This window comes from Lissotriton vulgaris, chromosome 2_1 (assembly GCF_964263255.1).
Source record: "Lissotriton vulgaris chromosome 2_1, aLisVul1.2, whole genome shotgun sequence".
NCBI lineage: Eukaryota > Metazoa > Chordata > Amphibia > Caudata > Salamandridae > Lissotriton > Lissotriton vulgaris.
The window spans coordinates 1,313,846,907-1,313,864,257 of NC_141687.1; the positions used below are offsets into that span (position 1 = coordinate 1,313,846,907).

The window sequence follows — 17,351 nt, forward strand, 5'->3', positions numbered from 1 at the left end:
AGGGCAGGTGAGAAAAGGCCAATGTGCGGGTACAATGAAAGTGTGGAGGCGAGATGTGGGAAGATGGGAGAGAGCCTATAAAGAGAGGTGAGGCAGAGGTTTGGGGAGAGAGTAACCTTGGGATATGAAACCAGAAGAAAGAGTGGAGATTCTCGAACTGTAGTCAGGGTATGTGGGCTCTCACTAGTCAAGATATTTCTAAGATGTCCAGCACATTGTCATTGTTAAGTCCATTGTCTGAGTCCAATAAGTGTGTGGGCGATCTGAGGTGTCAGACTACGTCTACTCAGTGGAAAAAGGCAGTCTAAGATGGCCGACACATTGCCCAAATGTAGTCCTATGTCTATTTCTATTAGGTGTGTGAGCAGCCAGTGTAGTCCTCTTTACATGAGCTTTAGGGTTGATGGGGTGATGATGTACATCGATAGTAGTCCTATTTCTCTCTCCACAAGTCTGTAAAAGGAGGCATAGTCTTGTTTTTTTTTAGATATCTAGTAGTCGCCTGAGGTAAAGAGAAAACAGGCCTTAGCCTTGCTGTGGATTGGGGTGGGCTCAGAGTCCTTTGTATTCAACCACCACAGCCATTTTGGGGGGATACAAACTGTGGGCAACGCCATTTTAAAAATAAATGACGTTAAACACAAAAGTGCAGAACTGGAAATAGTATAAAGAAATATATCTGAAAAAGTCAGTAACATTACCTCCAAGGATGAACGAAGATGCGGTCGTATTTTTTATGGCAGAATCCGTATCTCTCTGTAGGAGGAGGGCTATGATTGAGAGAATTGGTCAAGCTAAGTTATTTCCTTAGTTATAAGCCTTGTGGTTTCAATCCGATATTGTTTTCAGATGAGCTAGAGTAAACTGAACTGAACCTGCGAGGGCGGGTTCGAGCCATGATAAAGCCCCGAGCCACAGGAGACTTTGTTCCGGGTCGCAGCCGGGCATGTCGATATCTCGCAACCAGGCACTCAGTCGCAACGGAATCCACCACCTCTGAAAGGCGCTGCAGACTCAGCTCGCCAAACTCGGCGAGTCTCACCAACACAGCCCCGAGATAGTGAGAAATTAGCCTCCAACAAAGACGAAAACAGAGGCACCCCGTCGCCTCCGGGGCACTTGTTACACTTCAGGAGCGGTTGGAGTCTTGAGGTCTTATCCCGCCGGCCCTGAGTTCAGGATCGACTGCCTGGCCAGCAGGAAGTGGCCGGACCGAACCGTTGCTGCGGCAGTGAGGTCGCACGGCCGCCGTTGACTCTAGTTCGAGTCAGATCCCGCTGCAGTGGCTTCATGGGTGAAGAACGGAATCCACCGTACTCGCACCTGCTGCCTCCTCTGGGGGTCCGTCTGCTGCTGCGGGAGGGGGGGCCAGTGGGTCCCAGGGGTTCATTCCTAATGCCGGTGCGGAACGTTTACCACATCAAGGACAGTGCCCTATAGAAGCCACAACCCTCTCACCCGCTGCCTCCTCTGGGGTTCCGTCTGCTGCTGCAGGATGGGAGCCAGTGGGTCCCGTGGGGTCGCTCCAATAGTCCCCGACCAGCCAGCCTCCGCAATCACGAACCGGCCAAAGTTCAGTTCCGTCAGCTGCTGTAGGAGGGGGGCCAGCGGGTCCCGGGGCTCACTCCAAGGTTCCCCATCCAGCCAGCCTCCACAATCCTGAACGTTGAACAGAGATGCTTATCCCTTGGCTCGGTCTTCTCCACTGTTGCAGTTGTACCACTCCGCTACAAGGTACTGCGCTGCCCCCTTGGTATACCCAAGGTAGGAGCCATCTTCCCACCCTGGAAGGGTGGAGATAAACTGTTGATTCCTTTTGTTCACCCTTTATTTTATTTATTAGACTGGGTCCGGGACAGTCACTGTATTTTCAAATGTTGGGCATTCACAGCCACCCTACCCGCAGCCCGATAAGATGAAGTTTTTCCCAAGCAGGCAGTTATTCACAGCTTACTGTTGAATGCCTTATGGTGATTTAAATGCCTTCCAAGCTGCTCTCAACTAAGCATGGGCGGAAAATCCGTTACGCTCGCGGATTTTGCGGATTTTCGGTAAATTCGCAATCCGCGAATTTCCCTCAAAATCCGCAAATTCACACACAGCGGATTTTTTTTCTTGGTGATACAATTTTGCTGCGTGCGGTGTAAGTTCACAATTGCGAACTGGTACAAAACCCTCGCGAACTGGCAGAAATCCTTGCTAACTGGCAGAAATCCTTGCGAACACAAAAAAAGCATTCAGCAGGTTCAAAAGTTCAAACTCATCATTAGTAACCATTCCCTGTAGTGCTTCCTGACAAGGGCCCCTCCAGAGTTCAGTTGCTAGTTGCAACAATTATATGACCCTGCTCTGACCCTCACAGCATGCTCATAGAATAGCTACAAGTAGGCCACAAAGGTCCTGGAAAAAAAAATTGCACTGCAACAGAAAGCAAATTACAGATAAGGAAGCAGGTGCCAGACTGGAATTTTAAAACAGTGACACATTAATAAATCAACCCCAAATTAATTCATGTCAGTTGAAGCAGGCAGGTGTGCTTGCTTTTTCCCCCCATAATCTACAGTGATGATGAACCAGAGGGTGGCATTGATGTACCAGAGGATGGCATGGGTGAAACAGAGGGTGGCAGGGGTGAAACAGAGGGTTCTGGGAACCTGTGATGATGAACCAGACGTAGAAACAACATAATCGTGACCGTTGCGAGCCGACATGTAAGTTCGCAATTGCGAACTGGTACAAAACCCTCGCGAACTGGCAGAAATCCTTGCGAACTGGCACATATCCTTGCGAACACAAAAAAAAATCCGCAAATTCGCGAGAATTCGCGGATTTTGCAGAGTGCGAGTTCGCAAATTCGCAAAATTCGCGAACGCCAGATTCGCAAAATTCGCCCATGCTTACTCTCAACATCACTGGCTGTTAACGATCACCCGGGAGAAACTCCTTTTCATTGTCTTAGCAACTGAACCGTTATGGTGGCCATTTTGGGTATGTGCTTTTACTCTCGTTAAAGGGGCAAATCAAGGCCAGAATCCTCTAGTTTTGGGGCAATTTGTATCTTACCTGATTCACCACTACTCTGTGATCGTAGCTGCTGTGTTTCCTGTTTCATTTTCCAATTCGAGGTCATTTGCTTAGAATTTGTTATCTTTTCTGGGCACCAGACTCAGGAGCTCAATGGTGACACATCCATACAGGGTTCTTCCAGGCCATGCTCCCTCTCATTTGATGATTTTAGTGCTTGGTCCCACAGTTACAAATCTATCCCCACCTGGAACTGATACGAGGTCCATCCTTCCCAAACAAAGCCAAAAACGAGTTCACTAAACAACAGTGTATGAGCAACTTACTTATTTTCTGACATTCTGTATTAGACAAGCACATTAATTCTCTAACCCGCCCTCTTATCGACATTCTCATGTTAATGTTTTCTAGAGCTAGCACTGGAATTCAAGATTGCCATTACAGATTACATGCCCAGATCACAACCACAACCCTTTCCAGGATTGTATACTATATGTATGTTATGTTTACATTCTACGACATTGTTGGCAGTGAGTATTTTTCTACCTTGTGCATGTCAACGATCCTGCCTTTTGAAATATTCAGTTTTCAGAGCAAAGTGGTGGCTGCTCGCATTGCTTGGTGATGTGGCGGGGGCGGGGGGGGGGGTACAAAATTCATGAAATTTCTCTTACCTGCCGCTCAGACGACCGCCACCATCCTCCTCTCTTCTGATCCTCTTCTCCGGCTGCACACTGCGCAGGGTCCTAGATGCCAATTCAGGCTCTTCTCTCATGCTGGGAATACAATTCTCGGCATGACAGAAGTGCTTGGATTGGTCTGAGCTGCTTGATTTGCTGCTCATGCAGTGCCTGGGATCCTGTGGGGTTTCTCCAACCAGCTGTGCAACACAGCTGGGTGGGAGAAACATGAGTGCACATGTCTATTTGGCCGGCGTAAGGCTGCTGGCCAAACTGACATGGGCACTTGAAAGTGCCCAACCATGCCTGTCACACAGGATTCCCTGGCCCGCCTCGCAGAAGACTTGCAGTCAAAAATAAAATGATAATAAAATGCTGTTATCGTTTTATTTTTCATCTTTTAGCAGGGGGGCAGCGCTCCTCCGCCATTACAGAGGAGCCGCCCCTGAGAGCAGCAGTGAAAAAATTAGGATACCATTCTTGGCCAGTGTAACTAGCCCTACACAATTTAAATCACTGCCGTAACATATTTGCGCTAAAATAGCTCCTGCTACTAACCAAGTCACATTTCTTAACAGACCGCGATCAACCAATGTGGGACTCTTCCTTTTTTTCAGTGCCCAAGCCTATTTTTCCTTCTAATTCAACTCCGGCAATGAACATAGGGACGCTTTGTTCTCCATAAGCCTAAATGAACTCAGGCATGGCCACTTATGGGAGTGGGTTCCTGTTCTTATTCGGGTGAACAGATGGCACCAGCCTCCTGCTCCATATTGCCAACCCCCTTGCATCAGCATAACATGGAACATTCCATAATAAAACCGGGTAGAAGAGGAAAGGAACACATACAAAATGTATTAGCAGTGTCCCGTGACACCTGTGATGGCTAGATGGATGGATGAGTGGCTGGTACAAGAAACACTAGAAGAGTGACCAGCCCGTCACTACACCTCTTAAACCACGGCACCCAGACAGGGACATTGATACCAAGTACTGCTCTGCACGGCACAACGCGCCTTCCTAACTGACCCTCAAAACAGCGTTCTCCACATACAGTGAAACTTCCCCCGTCGCTCACTTAAACCACAGGCCGCGGGACTCCTTTAAACCGCTGGGTAGGTCCCTGAAACTTAAATCACCACACCTTAACTAGCATAAGCCCAGTGCAACCGTCCATTCAAGAAACTTTAATCCGCTTTTGCAACAGCGTTATCCTTCTAGCACACAATCGAACAGCGGCGCCAAAGCAGAACGGAAAACTGAAAAGCAAAAACCCACTGTGCGCTTTTCAAACTGCAACAAACGCAGAAAGAAAATCTCACCTTAATTGATAGGCATATATAAGGAACGCACCACGCACGTAAGAATGTGAGCACAGCTTATCTTCAAAACACTACGTAATACCCTACACGTATTGCTGGACTGTGTGAAGCCATCCTTCGGGCCTATTATCTCGAAAGTAGACCGGCGCACGTTACCCTTTGTCATCATTCCAAATAACGCATAATTATATATAATCAGTAGAATCAGCCCGGTTACATATTAACTCACCTCGCGTATTTATGCTCGCGCAGGTTTACCTACCTTGTTTTTCTGGTCGGCGCGAGAGGTACCTAGCAGGATCGGTTTTACCACTATTCAATTCCTTTCATGTTCCTTCGTTCCTACCAGTGGCCCCGCGACGCAAATTACCATAATAACAAAAGGTTTTGGTTCAGGTGTACACCGCGGGGTGCAACATTTTTGCTTAATTTATACTCCGGATTCGGTTGCAAACACGGACCAGGATTTACTCTGCAACTCCAAATGAAGGCTTGGCGATAAGATATTGTCTACGTTTCAGTCCATTTATAAAACTCGGAATATATTTTCTAGCCAACTTTTTTTTTGTTTAACTCCCTCAGCGCATTACATAGAATCAGAAATGGGATGCATATGTCTATACTACCAATACATTTGTGGGTTGGTAGAATCGCCTTCCAAACCGAAGCAACGTTATTTATTAATCCTTAGATTTTATCCGCAACCTGCCAAAAGTCTCCGCATAAATTCGTTCCCTCTCTGTCCTTACAATTTCCATTGTTCTCCAGGAAATCATGCATGTAGGATTAATACAGGCCTGTTGAAGACAGAGTTATGGCTGCTCAGAACCTGTTTATTAAAGCAGACCCCAGATGGCGTGAAGGCTCAGACGGTATAATGATTGCAGTGATGCGGGTATTAAAAGATGCTGCGGCAGATGGCGGCGAGATTTTATTAAATATCCCCAACATGTCTGCCCACAATAAACATTGAAGAGAAGCCATAACATTGGTGAGAGGCGTGTCGCACTGTCTCCAAGAATCTAAAGGTAGCCAGGGATTAGCACATTTTTTGAGTTGTCCTTTGTTACTGTTTGTCACTTAGTCTGTCATTTTGCATACCATTGTTGTTGACTGTCACGCATTATTCGGGTTTATTAAAATGCTGCGCACGTGGAGGCAGATGTGGTGGTCCGTTGTCTCCTGACTAACTCGAGGTGAACCGTCCACCTGGTTATCCAGGTCACTGAAGGATCAGGAAGGCTTCTACCCAGATTCTCCACTTTGCCACAGTTTCTTTTTTGGAAAACTTTTGAAGACTTGGTAGTAGCCACCCCCAATTTAAACTGCTGCATTAAATACAAAAAAATGTTTTACATTTATTATTTATTTTATAGTTTTGTATGTCATGAATTGGGCTTGAATAGACATCAGGGCGCTTTATGTAAAACTTTAGAGCAACAAGCACGAAAGCCAGTTATTCATTCTGGGTTGTTGATTGGAAGAAAGGCTCAACTTTGTCCGATACTGACATTCAGACACACAGACCCTTTTTAAGAGTAGGTGGAGCGGAGTTGCCATATAGAATTCTGTTCCGAATAATCAAGAGTGGGCCAGTGTTACTGCACTAAGTTTTCCTGGGTATTAGAACTCCATACTTGATTTTGCAAAGGTGTAATTCTGCCTGGTGAAATCTCATGAGGCTTTCCCTATAGCAGCAGCCAGGCTTTGCCCTCCCCACCCTGTTGTTTTTGTGGCTGGGGGAGCATTCGTAGCTCTCCATTTCAGAACTTACCTGCCCCATCCCTCACGGGCCACACATACATTTACCACCTGCTCAGAGCAGATAGTAAATGTATTTGTTAAACACACAGAATTGAGAATTCCCAGTAGTTTTCACCCAGTAAATATGGCTCTATACAGTTATTCCCTATTCTGTGGAGTGTAACTGATAATTGCGTGGTGTTACTGTACTATAATGTAAACTTTGCATGTAGAGTTTACACCCCGCTAGTACTATGCAACTCGTAATCAGTCTTAGTCTGTCCTTTTGCTTAGGAGTCTTGCTTAAGATGATTCTAAAGTTAAGACCCCACCTTCCGCCCTATAGGCAAGTGGCTGATTCACAAAGACTATATTTAAGACTGCTAGCTCTCAGGTTTTGTTTATCTCTTTCTTTGTAGATCTGATTGAAATATGTGGAGTTTGGCATGGTCTCCTTGCCTCCTCTGTTCATGATTAGGTTCATTTGGCACAGTAGTGTGCCATGTACACAAAGAATCAGAGGGTTTCCATATGGTGGAGTGAGACCGGAGACCACCTGCATGAACGGACATATTTGCTGCAGAGCATATATTAGTATCAGCTGCGGTGTGCCTCAGTGCTCCTCCCTGAGCCCCACCCTCTTCAAAATCTACATGGCCCCGCTCACAGCCATCATCAGGAAGCACAGACTCAACTTTATCTCCTACGTTGACTACACCCAGCTGATCCTCTTCTTCACCAATGAACCCAAAGTCCCCAAGAGCAACTTCCACGACTGGATGAAGACTTTCGCCACCTGAATGAGGGACGGCTACCTCAAGCTAAACTCAGCAAAGACTGAGCTACTAATCCTGGGCACCACTTCCTCCACTTGCGATGACTCCTGGTGTCCTGCAGATCTTGAACCTCACCCACAGACCAGGCACAAAATCACGGCAGCATCTTGGACTCCTCGCTCACCATGAACTGCCAGATCAACGCCGTCTCATGATCTTGCTTTCACACGCTACACCTGCTCCGAATGATCTTCAAGTGAATCCCCACTGAGTCCAGAAAGACGGTCACCACACGCACTCATCAGCAGCAGGTTTGACTACAGCAATTCACTCTACGCCGGAATCACCCAGAAACTTCTCAAGAAACTGCAAAGCATCCAGGACACTTCCGCTAGACTCATCCTCCACATCCCCGCTGCAGCCACATCACCAGCCACCTGAGAGACCTCATCTGGCTCCCATTCAACAAAAGAATCACCTTCAAGCTCCTCACACACGCCTACAAAGCCCTACATGAAACGGGACCTGCATACCTCAACCACCACCTCTCGTTCCACTCAAACTCCAGAGACCTCTGGTCTGTCCAACTGGCCCTGGCCGCCATTCCACGTATGCACAAGACCACAGCCTGGGGAAGATCCTTCTCCTACCTTGCAAAAAAGGCCTGGAACACCCTGCCTCTCCCCCCCCCCCCCTCTCCCCCCCCCCCCCCTCCCCCTAAGTCAATCACTATCACTGCCCCAATTCGGGAAAGACCTCAAGGAGGGTTTGATATGAATGAAGAGATTGTTTGATACCTTCTCTTCAGTTGCAGTGTCACAGAACCATGTTTAACCCTTTCGATGCTGATGACGAGCTCAGCTCGTCATCACCCACGGGTGTCGTGTGCTGATGACGAGCTGAGCTCTTCATGGTGCCACTAAAATGGCATTTTCCAGCACAGGGGGGGGGGAAACGCCCAGCAGCCATGTGGTTAAAGAGTAGAGTGGAGAATTGTATTAACGGGAGCAAAGAGCTCTAGCAGTAGAGGAGCAACACTCCAGCTTTGGCTACTTGAGTCATGAGACCTTCCAATGTGGTAATAGTGTTCTGTTACATGGCTTGGGCAAATCCCTTTTTGGCAGCAGACCGTTATTTTGATTCTAAATGTAATAATTCAGTTGAATGAATGTAGCTTTTAAAATCAACTTAACCTGGACGGGGCCACTCACACCCACCTTTGTAATTGTGCTAGTTGTTTGAATCAAGTGTGAATTGACATCTGAGGTCCTCAAATCATCCAGGTATGTTCACTCATGGAAGGAAGTGTTGAGCCTGTTTTAACTTCCTGAGCACATTGTGTCATGTGGTAGGAGCTACTGGAAGATAGCCACGAGGCAACGATCTGTTTGTGATAAACATATATGCTGAAGTTGACAAGCATCAACAAGTCTGTGCCAGATAGTCGGGGAAAAAAAGTAATACATTAGAATGAGTAGGGAGTACTGGCTCGTCAAAGTTTGATAGGAGAATTCAGGCTGGAGTTTCAAATGTTCCTTTGGGAGCCAGATGATATCAGTGACAAGGACAGCATAATAACTTGTCAGTGCATTTCAAGTCTTCTGTATAGTCTGAACAGTCAGATTGCTACAGGTTCAGCACCATTTATCCTTTTTAAGTTGCAGCAGGCGATTCTTCCATTTGAGAGTGTTAATAATTCTGTAAATTAGTTAAAGCCCTTGCAGATCGGGTAGTTCCACTGGTGCATAAATGGTACCAAGAAATTGAATGCATGTGACATCCAGTGATTGAATAATGAAGCTATGTTTTCCACAAGAGCAAAAAATAAATGTTCTGTTGAAGTTTTTAAGCCATATTCTAGAGTCAGTCTTGCTTGAAGACATTGCTACAGGATAAAGCTGATAAGCATCTGCAGCTTGTCCTTTATTAAAAGGCACCAAGATTTAAGCTAAATCCTGTGATGAGATGGAGAAGATTGAGGAATTTCAGGGAGGAGAGGATAAACATTACATGCTCATGATCCGATAGGTCAACCCAGATGTTAAAATTATCAAGGGTTGTTTAGCCAAGGGTGATGGCTCATTGTTGATCCATTCAAATTGCAGAAAGAATCCGGAAGCATGGTTAGAAGCAGTGGTTGGAAAATAAGCTGAAATGAGAGTGATAATTGATGTGAGTAATGGCACACTACAAGATTCGATTGACATTCAAGGAGCAGGGTTTCTGGTGAAGGTAAGTTCTAAGTGTGGTTTTGTGGAGGATTGTGAGCTTTCTGGCAGGTATCTATCCAGTTTAGAAACACAATCTTGTGTCAATATGTAATTACTGCACAAAAGATCAGATCATGAATATATTACCTCCAATCAGGTTGTCAGTAACAAAGAGATGATCATGTTTGTGAGGTGATCATGTGTATGATAATGATGTTTAAATATAAAGCTTGCATTGATCCAGAGTCACGTGTCTGGAAGAGAATGGTTGGGTTTAGAATTAGTGTCACCTAGGTAGAATGATGCTGTGTGAAAGTAGGTAGGATGAAAGCATGTGGAAGGAGGGAGGTGCTGATGAGAGGAATGGGGGAGCACATGGGATTGGAATAGCCAGGCAAGGGCAGGATATGACGGGTGATCTCCTGAGAGGCTGCATGGTTTTCAGGAATGTGTGTGAGAGTAATGTGGGATGTATGTTTGAAATGTGTAATATCAAACAGAGGCAGTAGACACGAAGAGGTTTCTTAAGCAAGGGTACATCAGGCCTGGTGAGTTGTCTCATCTTCTGTTGAGAGTGAGGGATTACTGGGAGTCAGTGACTGCATGGGAGCCAGGAACAAGTGTAGCACAGAGAAAAGGAAGAGGAGATTTGGTGGTGAGGGGGGGGGCGTTGTCTGGTAAATGTAGGAGGTTTGTAAGGGGAAGATGTCTTATAGATAGAGGTGGCATGGAGTGGTTAGATTGGGTGTAGCTTTGATAGGGTTGTCTACTCTCAGGAAGATGGAGGGTTGGTTAGAGGGAAAGGGAAGGGTGATGGTAGGCAGAAGGATAGGGCAATGTAGGTGTGTAAAGGACTGGGGATTAAGGAGTAAATGAGGACCAGGTGCAGTGGTTCAAAGGCAAAAGATGGCAGGTTGATAAGAAACTGGTGGCGTGGGAGTTGGTACATAAGTGAAGGATCAATGGGACATGAGAGGACGAAATGGGTAAACGAGTTGAGAGTGGCTATTCCTGGTTTTAAGTGGGAGAGAGGCCATAGAAAAGGATGAAGAGCAAGTTGGGGGGCGGGAGAGGTCATGCTCGTATTATAGAATCACATAATGATCTTCGTGCATTTGAGAGACATCAGTGGCCTACAGTAGAGATGAGTTAATAGCGTGACTGAGCAGTGTAAGAATTATGGAATGCAAGGCTTGGAATGTGAATTCACCACAGACGGGCATAAGTAATGCACCTTTCAGTAAATAAAACTGATGTTATCAATTTAATATAGTCAGTCAGGACAAGAATTGGCACAAATGATAACCTGGGCTGATCTCAATATTACCCACCAAGGCAGGGCCTAAGGATAACCTAGGAAGATGCAGCTCCTAAGTTACAATACAGTTTATCCAGTCAGTGAAGAGGTCTAAACAGGAGTGCCATAGGTGCCAGTCAACTAGAAAAGTTGCAGTTGATTTTGCTCACATCAAGCTATTTGCCACCCAGAAGAGGCAATCACTATGGAGACAACATACCACTGGTACATCCTTACATTGAGTTTTGCAGTCTCTGAGGTTACAAAACACAGAGTTCGGACCTCAAAAAGATAAAAACTGCTTGCCCAAATAAATCTATTGGCTCCACTCTGATGTGTCATTGGTTAGACTTAAGGAGGAGCAGGTCCTAATGTTACAAGAGGTTATGCAGTAGGTCTATGTGATTTACAGCGTAGCAGTTTAGGAGCGACCCACGGAAACCAACCTCCTCTAAAAGTTTGCAAATAATTTTACCTCAGATGGTGAGTTAGGTGCACCCAAGATTACCCTATTACATAACAGCACATTGGTTAGGGTAGAGACAAAGGGATCAGAGGAAACGAGACTAAGCACTCTAGCTGAGTGTGTTAAATGTGGAATGCAGGAATTTATAGAGGAGCACAGTATTATTGGGTGGAAGATTTAAAGAGGAACGCTTCAAGTCAGCATGTTAGAAATGGGGGTCTCTGGTTGACAATGGCTTGCCACTGTAAAGTAGGGACCCTTCTTCCTAAGTCAGAGTAAGGGGGCTATACCCTTTCATAACCCCTGCTCAACCCTGTAGTAACGTAGCACAAGCAGCTAGGCTTATCTCAGAGGCAGTGTGTAAAGCATTTATGATCATACACAGTAACACAGTGAGGAACACTACAAAGGAACACCACACAAGTAGTTATAAAAAATAAGTATCTTTATGTATAGACTTAACACAAGACCAATAACGTTAAAAAGCCACAGTACTGTAAAATAGGGTTATTCTTGAAATGCTGTAAAAATAGTTCAGAGTGTGCAAATAGGAGTTCAGTTCAAGGCAGTGGTCTCTGCGACCCTTTTACTTACAAAGTACTTGGATTTCGTAGCAAAACCAACAAAATGTTGCAAACGAGCTGTAACGATGATTTTCCTCACACGAGGCCGGCGATGCTTTGAATCCTTGCCGCAAGGGAGGATGATGCGCCGGTCTGCGGATGCGTGTAGGACAAAGTGACAAACTTCCTCATGCAAGGCCATCGATGTGTTGAATCCTTGAAGCAAGGGGGGATGATGTGCTGGACCTGTAGCGTGTGCGACCCTATTGCCATGTGAGGAAATGGCACCCCGCGAGGGAGCGACGATCCGGGTGCAATGCGATGAAAATGGTGGACGCACAGCACCCGCACTGCGATGTCGTGATGCGGCGATCTCGATGCGATGATCCGGGGTTAGCGAGCACTCAGCGGCCCGCAAACGTGCGATGACCTTTGGGGGTAGCGAGCACTTTGGGGCCCGCAAGCGTGCGATGCGATGATTCTTCGTTGGCGAGCACTCGGCGGCAGCAGCGCAGTGATTTTTCTTACACTCTTCAGCTGTGGCGGCTCGCAAACGGGTGGAAGCGACAATTTCAGCACGCTTCTCTGGAGTAGAACTAGAGGCCCTGGAACTCACAGGGGCCTCACCTTCAGATAGAAATCCTCACTGGGAGGAATCGGGAGGCTGGTGGGGGAGTCAGATGTGCCCCTCTAAACCCAGACAGTCAATACACATAACAGCAGAGCACACTGGAAGGCTTAGGCAAGAAAATACCTACTTTCTAAAAGTGGTATTTTTAAACACAGAATATTAAAACCAACTTTTCTAAAAGATGTATTTTATCATTCTGAGTTCAGGCATACTAAACTCGAATTTCTACCATGTTCCTTGAGTCAGTTAGGACTATAAGATGTAATAGTCAGACTGCCCATTCTAGTCTATGGAGAACAGGTAGCCTTGCAGCAGTGAAAAACAAAATGGGAAGTAATTCACTACCAGGACATGCAACATATATCAAGCCATGTCCTACCTTACACATACAACGCACCTACCATAGGGGTGACTGATATGATGCCAATGGAAGGTTCAGGGGCTGGGAAGTGTAGGCACTTCACAGCCAAGATGGCAGTTCTGGGCTGCACACAGACACTGCAGTGGCAGGTCTGAGGTACACTTTACAAGCTGCTTCTGTGGGTGGTGCAAACCAGCGTTGCAGGCCCACCAGGAGCATTTGGGTTACCAGCCCTGGGCACACACAGGCCGCACTACTAGGGACTAACAGGTAAACCAAATAAGCCAATCGGGGATATACCAATTCACAATCATAGTTACCAAGGGAGAGAATATGCACTTTAGCACTGATCAGCAGTCGTAAAGTGCCCAGAGTCGTAAAACCAACAACAACAGGTCAGAGAAAATAGAAGAGGCCGGCAAAAAGTTTAGGGATGACACTGCAAGAAGGGCCATTTCCAACACAGCACAAATATGAAGAGGAGCTTTTGAGTGGAGTACTTCAGAGACGTAGTCTTCATAGTAGCATTATTCAGGGAAGCATAGTTTAGAGCTGTGTAGGTAAGAGTGCCAGTTAAGATCAGACTATTTCTGTGAGCACTATTCAGATAATCAGAATATAAGTGTAGTACCCAGACAGATGCCCCTTTAGCATACTTGGTATGTTTGATATTTAGTCTTACGAGGGTTATTTAATACCTGCAAAGAAAGAATTCGTTTGAGTATGACTTAGAGATGAATACGTAGAAGTGGGGAACGCCCTCATGTGATTTTATTGATGACCGTATACTGAAGAGGCCAGTTTTTAGGCCTCAACTCAGACAACTTCAGAAGTTTTTTTTGTCAAGATCTATTGTTTTAAATATTTATCAATACTTAGAAAGAGCTTTAGGTCCGGCCCTTGCTCATGCCTGGTTAGCTTTGTTTTCTGTGTTACTTCCTTGTTCCTGATATGGCTTTCGTACCTATTCATTTCTTTATCCCCCAGGAGCATTTTAGTCTCAGTGTTTTGTTAAGATGACGTATCTTACAGCTGTTGACGTCGCACCTTGTAAATGTGGGTGTACTTGTAAAGCGCACTGTGACTCCAAGGAGTATCCTGGCGCTGAAGTCCGCTGGGGAACCCGTCCTGGTTTTCCCTGTGAGATGGTCCCTTTCTGGGTATCTGCAAGGTGAAACCAGGCATCCCCGGCGTCTGTGGGGGGCCGTTGTAGAGATGAGGCAAGCTTAATGCCCCAGTTGCCGAGTGTGTACCCTTGTTAGAGTAGGCACTGAGGCGAGAATAATCGAGTCCGTTTGACCCTGGTCCACGACTTTGCCGCGTCGAGAATTGAACCCTGGTCCCGGGCCGTTCTCTGCTTACGGGTATGCCGCCTCTAACCAGTGAGCCACACTGTGTACTCCTTGTCTCTTTTCTGGGTGTGGGAGGGACTATATCTTCTCACTTTCTTTCCCTCGGCCATCCATTCTTTTCGTCTCTCACTATGCACTGTTCCCACCTGGTAATTCATTGCACCTTTAACCACCTTTTATTTTTTTATTTTTTTATCTTAGTTGCTGCCTGCTGTACTGTCTCCGGGCACCGATCTTAAAATGGCTATCTGACTGTTCTAGGCTAGTGACCGGCATCCCTGAATGAGTTTTGCTTTATTTGAGCAAATTCCATTGAAAGATGACTGCAGCAGATATGCACACATATATGGTGGCTTTCTTTAAAGTCATTTGTTAAAGCACAACAAAATGCATTCAGAGTTGGCCAGTGTATTTATGACCGATACCTGTGAATGCATTTTGTTTTCCAAACACATTTCAAAATGGCCTTCATGAATGAATGAATGAAAGAAAATTTATAAAGCGCAAACTAAGCCCAAGGGCATCAAGGCGCTCTTGGATGCGTGCACATTCGCAGCAGCTAATTAGCACAGAAAATAAGCATTGGCAACAATCAATCAGTTTCAAAGCCAAGACTTATTGGCTTTCCAATACTGTTTAAGATTTTGAGAGATCTTTGGGATGATTCTGTGAATGTGTTTAAGGGAATGCAGAGGTTCGGGGTCTCGGGCCGATGCCCTCTTGGCCGAAACATGTTGATCACCTAGGACGTTGCCCCTAAATGAAGAGGAAGGCTGGATGTCCTGGGAGGAGGGTTCAAATAGGAAATACTAAACTGGTGGCTGATGGTAGGAAAATTCATTTTGGAGTTGGCAGCCATGTGGCTGTGCAGGCTAGGTGACATGTATTCAAGGTGGTCTCAATACGGCAAAAGCTGTCCCTGATTTTACCCCAAGCCCCCCTTTTTCCGCCTTTTTCATGCAGAGCTGGTGTCACCTCCGTATCTCACAACCAAATCATTACATGCCTGAGCTTGCTATGTCTGCCTCCTTTCTGCCACAGTGTCAAGCTGTGAGGAGATAGTTTGAATTCCCAACACCAAATTTAAAATGGTAAATCACACGCTAAAATTATTATGCATGTATGCTGGAAAAATGTGCTACAAGTGAAACAGTTTGTACCAGGAGAGTACACAGAAAAATGTCTATTTGCGGTGTTGTTGCTTCCCTCCATAAAAGCATTCTTACAAAAAACATTCTGGCTGCCCTCTTCTTTTGTCACACCTAAACTAGTTGTGTGATGGGTCTTCGAGATTACAGAGCACAATTTTAGCATGCAACCATGGTTACTTGTCTCCATTCTGATTGGCTCAGCCATCCTGAAAATTCCATTCAGTGGAGAATTAGAGTTAAGCAGTTTATTAAATAAAGGTAACATTTTATTAAATACTTTTCAAAAGCCAAGCCTCAAATTTCAGGAGCCGGTTAACAGGAATAAATGTTTCTAATGCTGAACAAAGCATAAGCTGGGATTACATTGGCGACCCTCCAACATGGGAGCCGTAGCCGTGGATACTGAGCTCTGAAGCACGCTTTAATGTTTACGCTGCCACTTAGCTCATGTGACGCTTCTGTGTACACATTAGATCACCCAGGCGTTCACCTTGAGCATCATTTTAATACGGATCCATGTTTTTTTGTCTTTGCAGTGATACAGAGAGCAGAAAGCTATGCAAAAAGGTGAAGGTGGATCCTAGCTCCAAGGAGAATGGAATGGAATTATTCCATTACAAGTAAGAGAGAACAAGAGTCTCCGTTTAAATTCGTTTTTGCATGTCCTTTATGCAGGAATTGCTTGAGTAGCTAGGTGATCATGCCTCAGGCCCACCTGAAGTGTCCTAAATAATAATGATCATTGGAATGTTGGCATGTTTTCCTACAGCCTCATCTGTAAAATCTCTGTTACTAGGGGCCTCACATAGGCACACATTGCTGGATAAAAAGGAAATCTGTATCCTCTTCAAAACTGTATTTATTATTTTCTTTTCAATCTTCAGGGATGGTGTATTTCATACAGAATACAATCGACCAGAAACCTTTAAGGTAGGATTACATATTTTCTCATACATTTAAGAATTTTGTTTGAAATATGCACATTTGGAGAATGCAAGTCTGTGCATTGCAGTCCTCTAATGGCCAAACAGATGCATATAATAACTGTCTGCAAAGAGCACACTGCAAACATATTGCTTAGTATTGGAATTGTGGTTGGTTTTCTTTACTACAGAATGGAATCGATGTTCAGGTTTCTTATCACAAAATCTAGCTCTGGATCAAGCACTGAGTGCTGCCTGCACCTCATGACTATTTGCCCCATCGAAGGACTCGACAACGGCCATCAAATACAGATGGAATAGAATGGCTACTTGCCTACATCACTTGTTTGTGAGGCCTCTAGCTTTAAAGGATCCTTGCTCAATCAATCAATCAATCATGTTTCTTATAAAGCGCGACTACTCACCCTTAAAGGTCTCAAGGTGCTGATCAGCATAATTCCGAAAAGTAAAAGAAAGAAAACCAAGGGTAAGGGATGGAAAATGATGGAAACCATGGAACAATCTTGTTATTATTCGTAGGAACAGGAATATCTTTTCCATTTCCTCAGTGATCTAAAACTCTCCTCTTCTTCCCATTATAAAACCTTTTTCCTGGTTGTTCCCATGCTGGTGTCTCATGTACCATCCTAGGTCAATGTTCTGAGGAAACCCTTGAGGACATAAGTAGCATTATTTATAAATCTGTTGCGACATAACGGAAATTGTGCACATAAAAATTATGTTCTAACTGACCTTATCAGCTTCCATTGTGGGGCTGTCCACGTCATTTATTCTCAAGAGCTGCTTCTATTCCATTTTGTAAAAGGAAGATAAAATGCTCTTTGAAGACTA

General features: G+C 45.3%; 1 protein-coding gene across 1 annotated transcript in view; it reads left to right on the forward strand.

Moving 5' to 3' along the window:
• The window catches only part of PDIA5 (protein disulfide isomerase family A member 5), a 1,005,467-nt gene that overhangs the window by 268,343 nt on the left and 719,773 nt on the right, over positions 1-17,351 (forward strand). The window contains exons 4-5 of the mRNA XM_086957073.1: positions 16,113-16,196; positions 16,461-16,506. Of these exons, the coding sequence (XP_086813199.1) occupies positions 16,113-16,196; positions 16,461-16,506 (130 nt within the window). The remainder of the gene's footprint in view (positions 1-16,112; positions 16,197-16,460; positions 16,507-17,351) is intronic.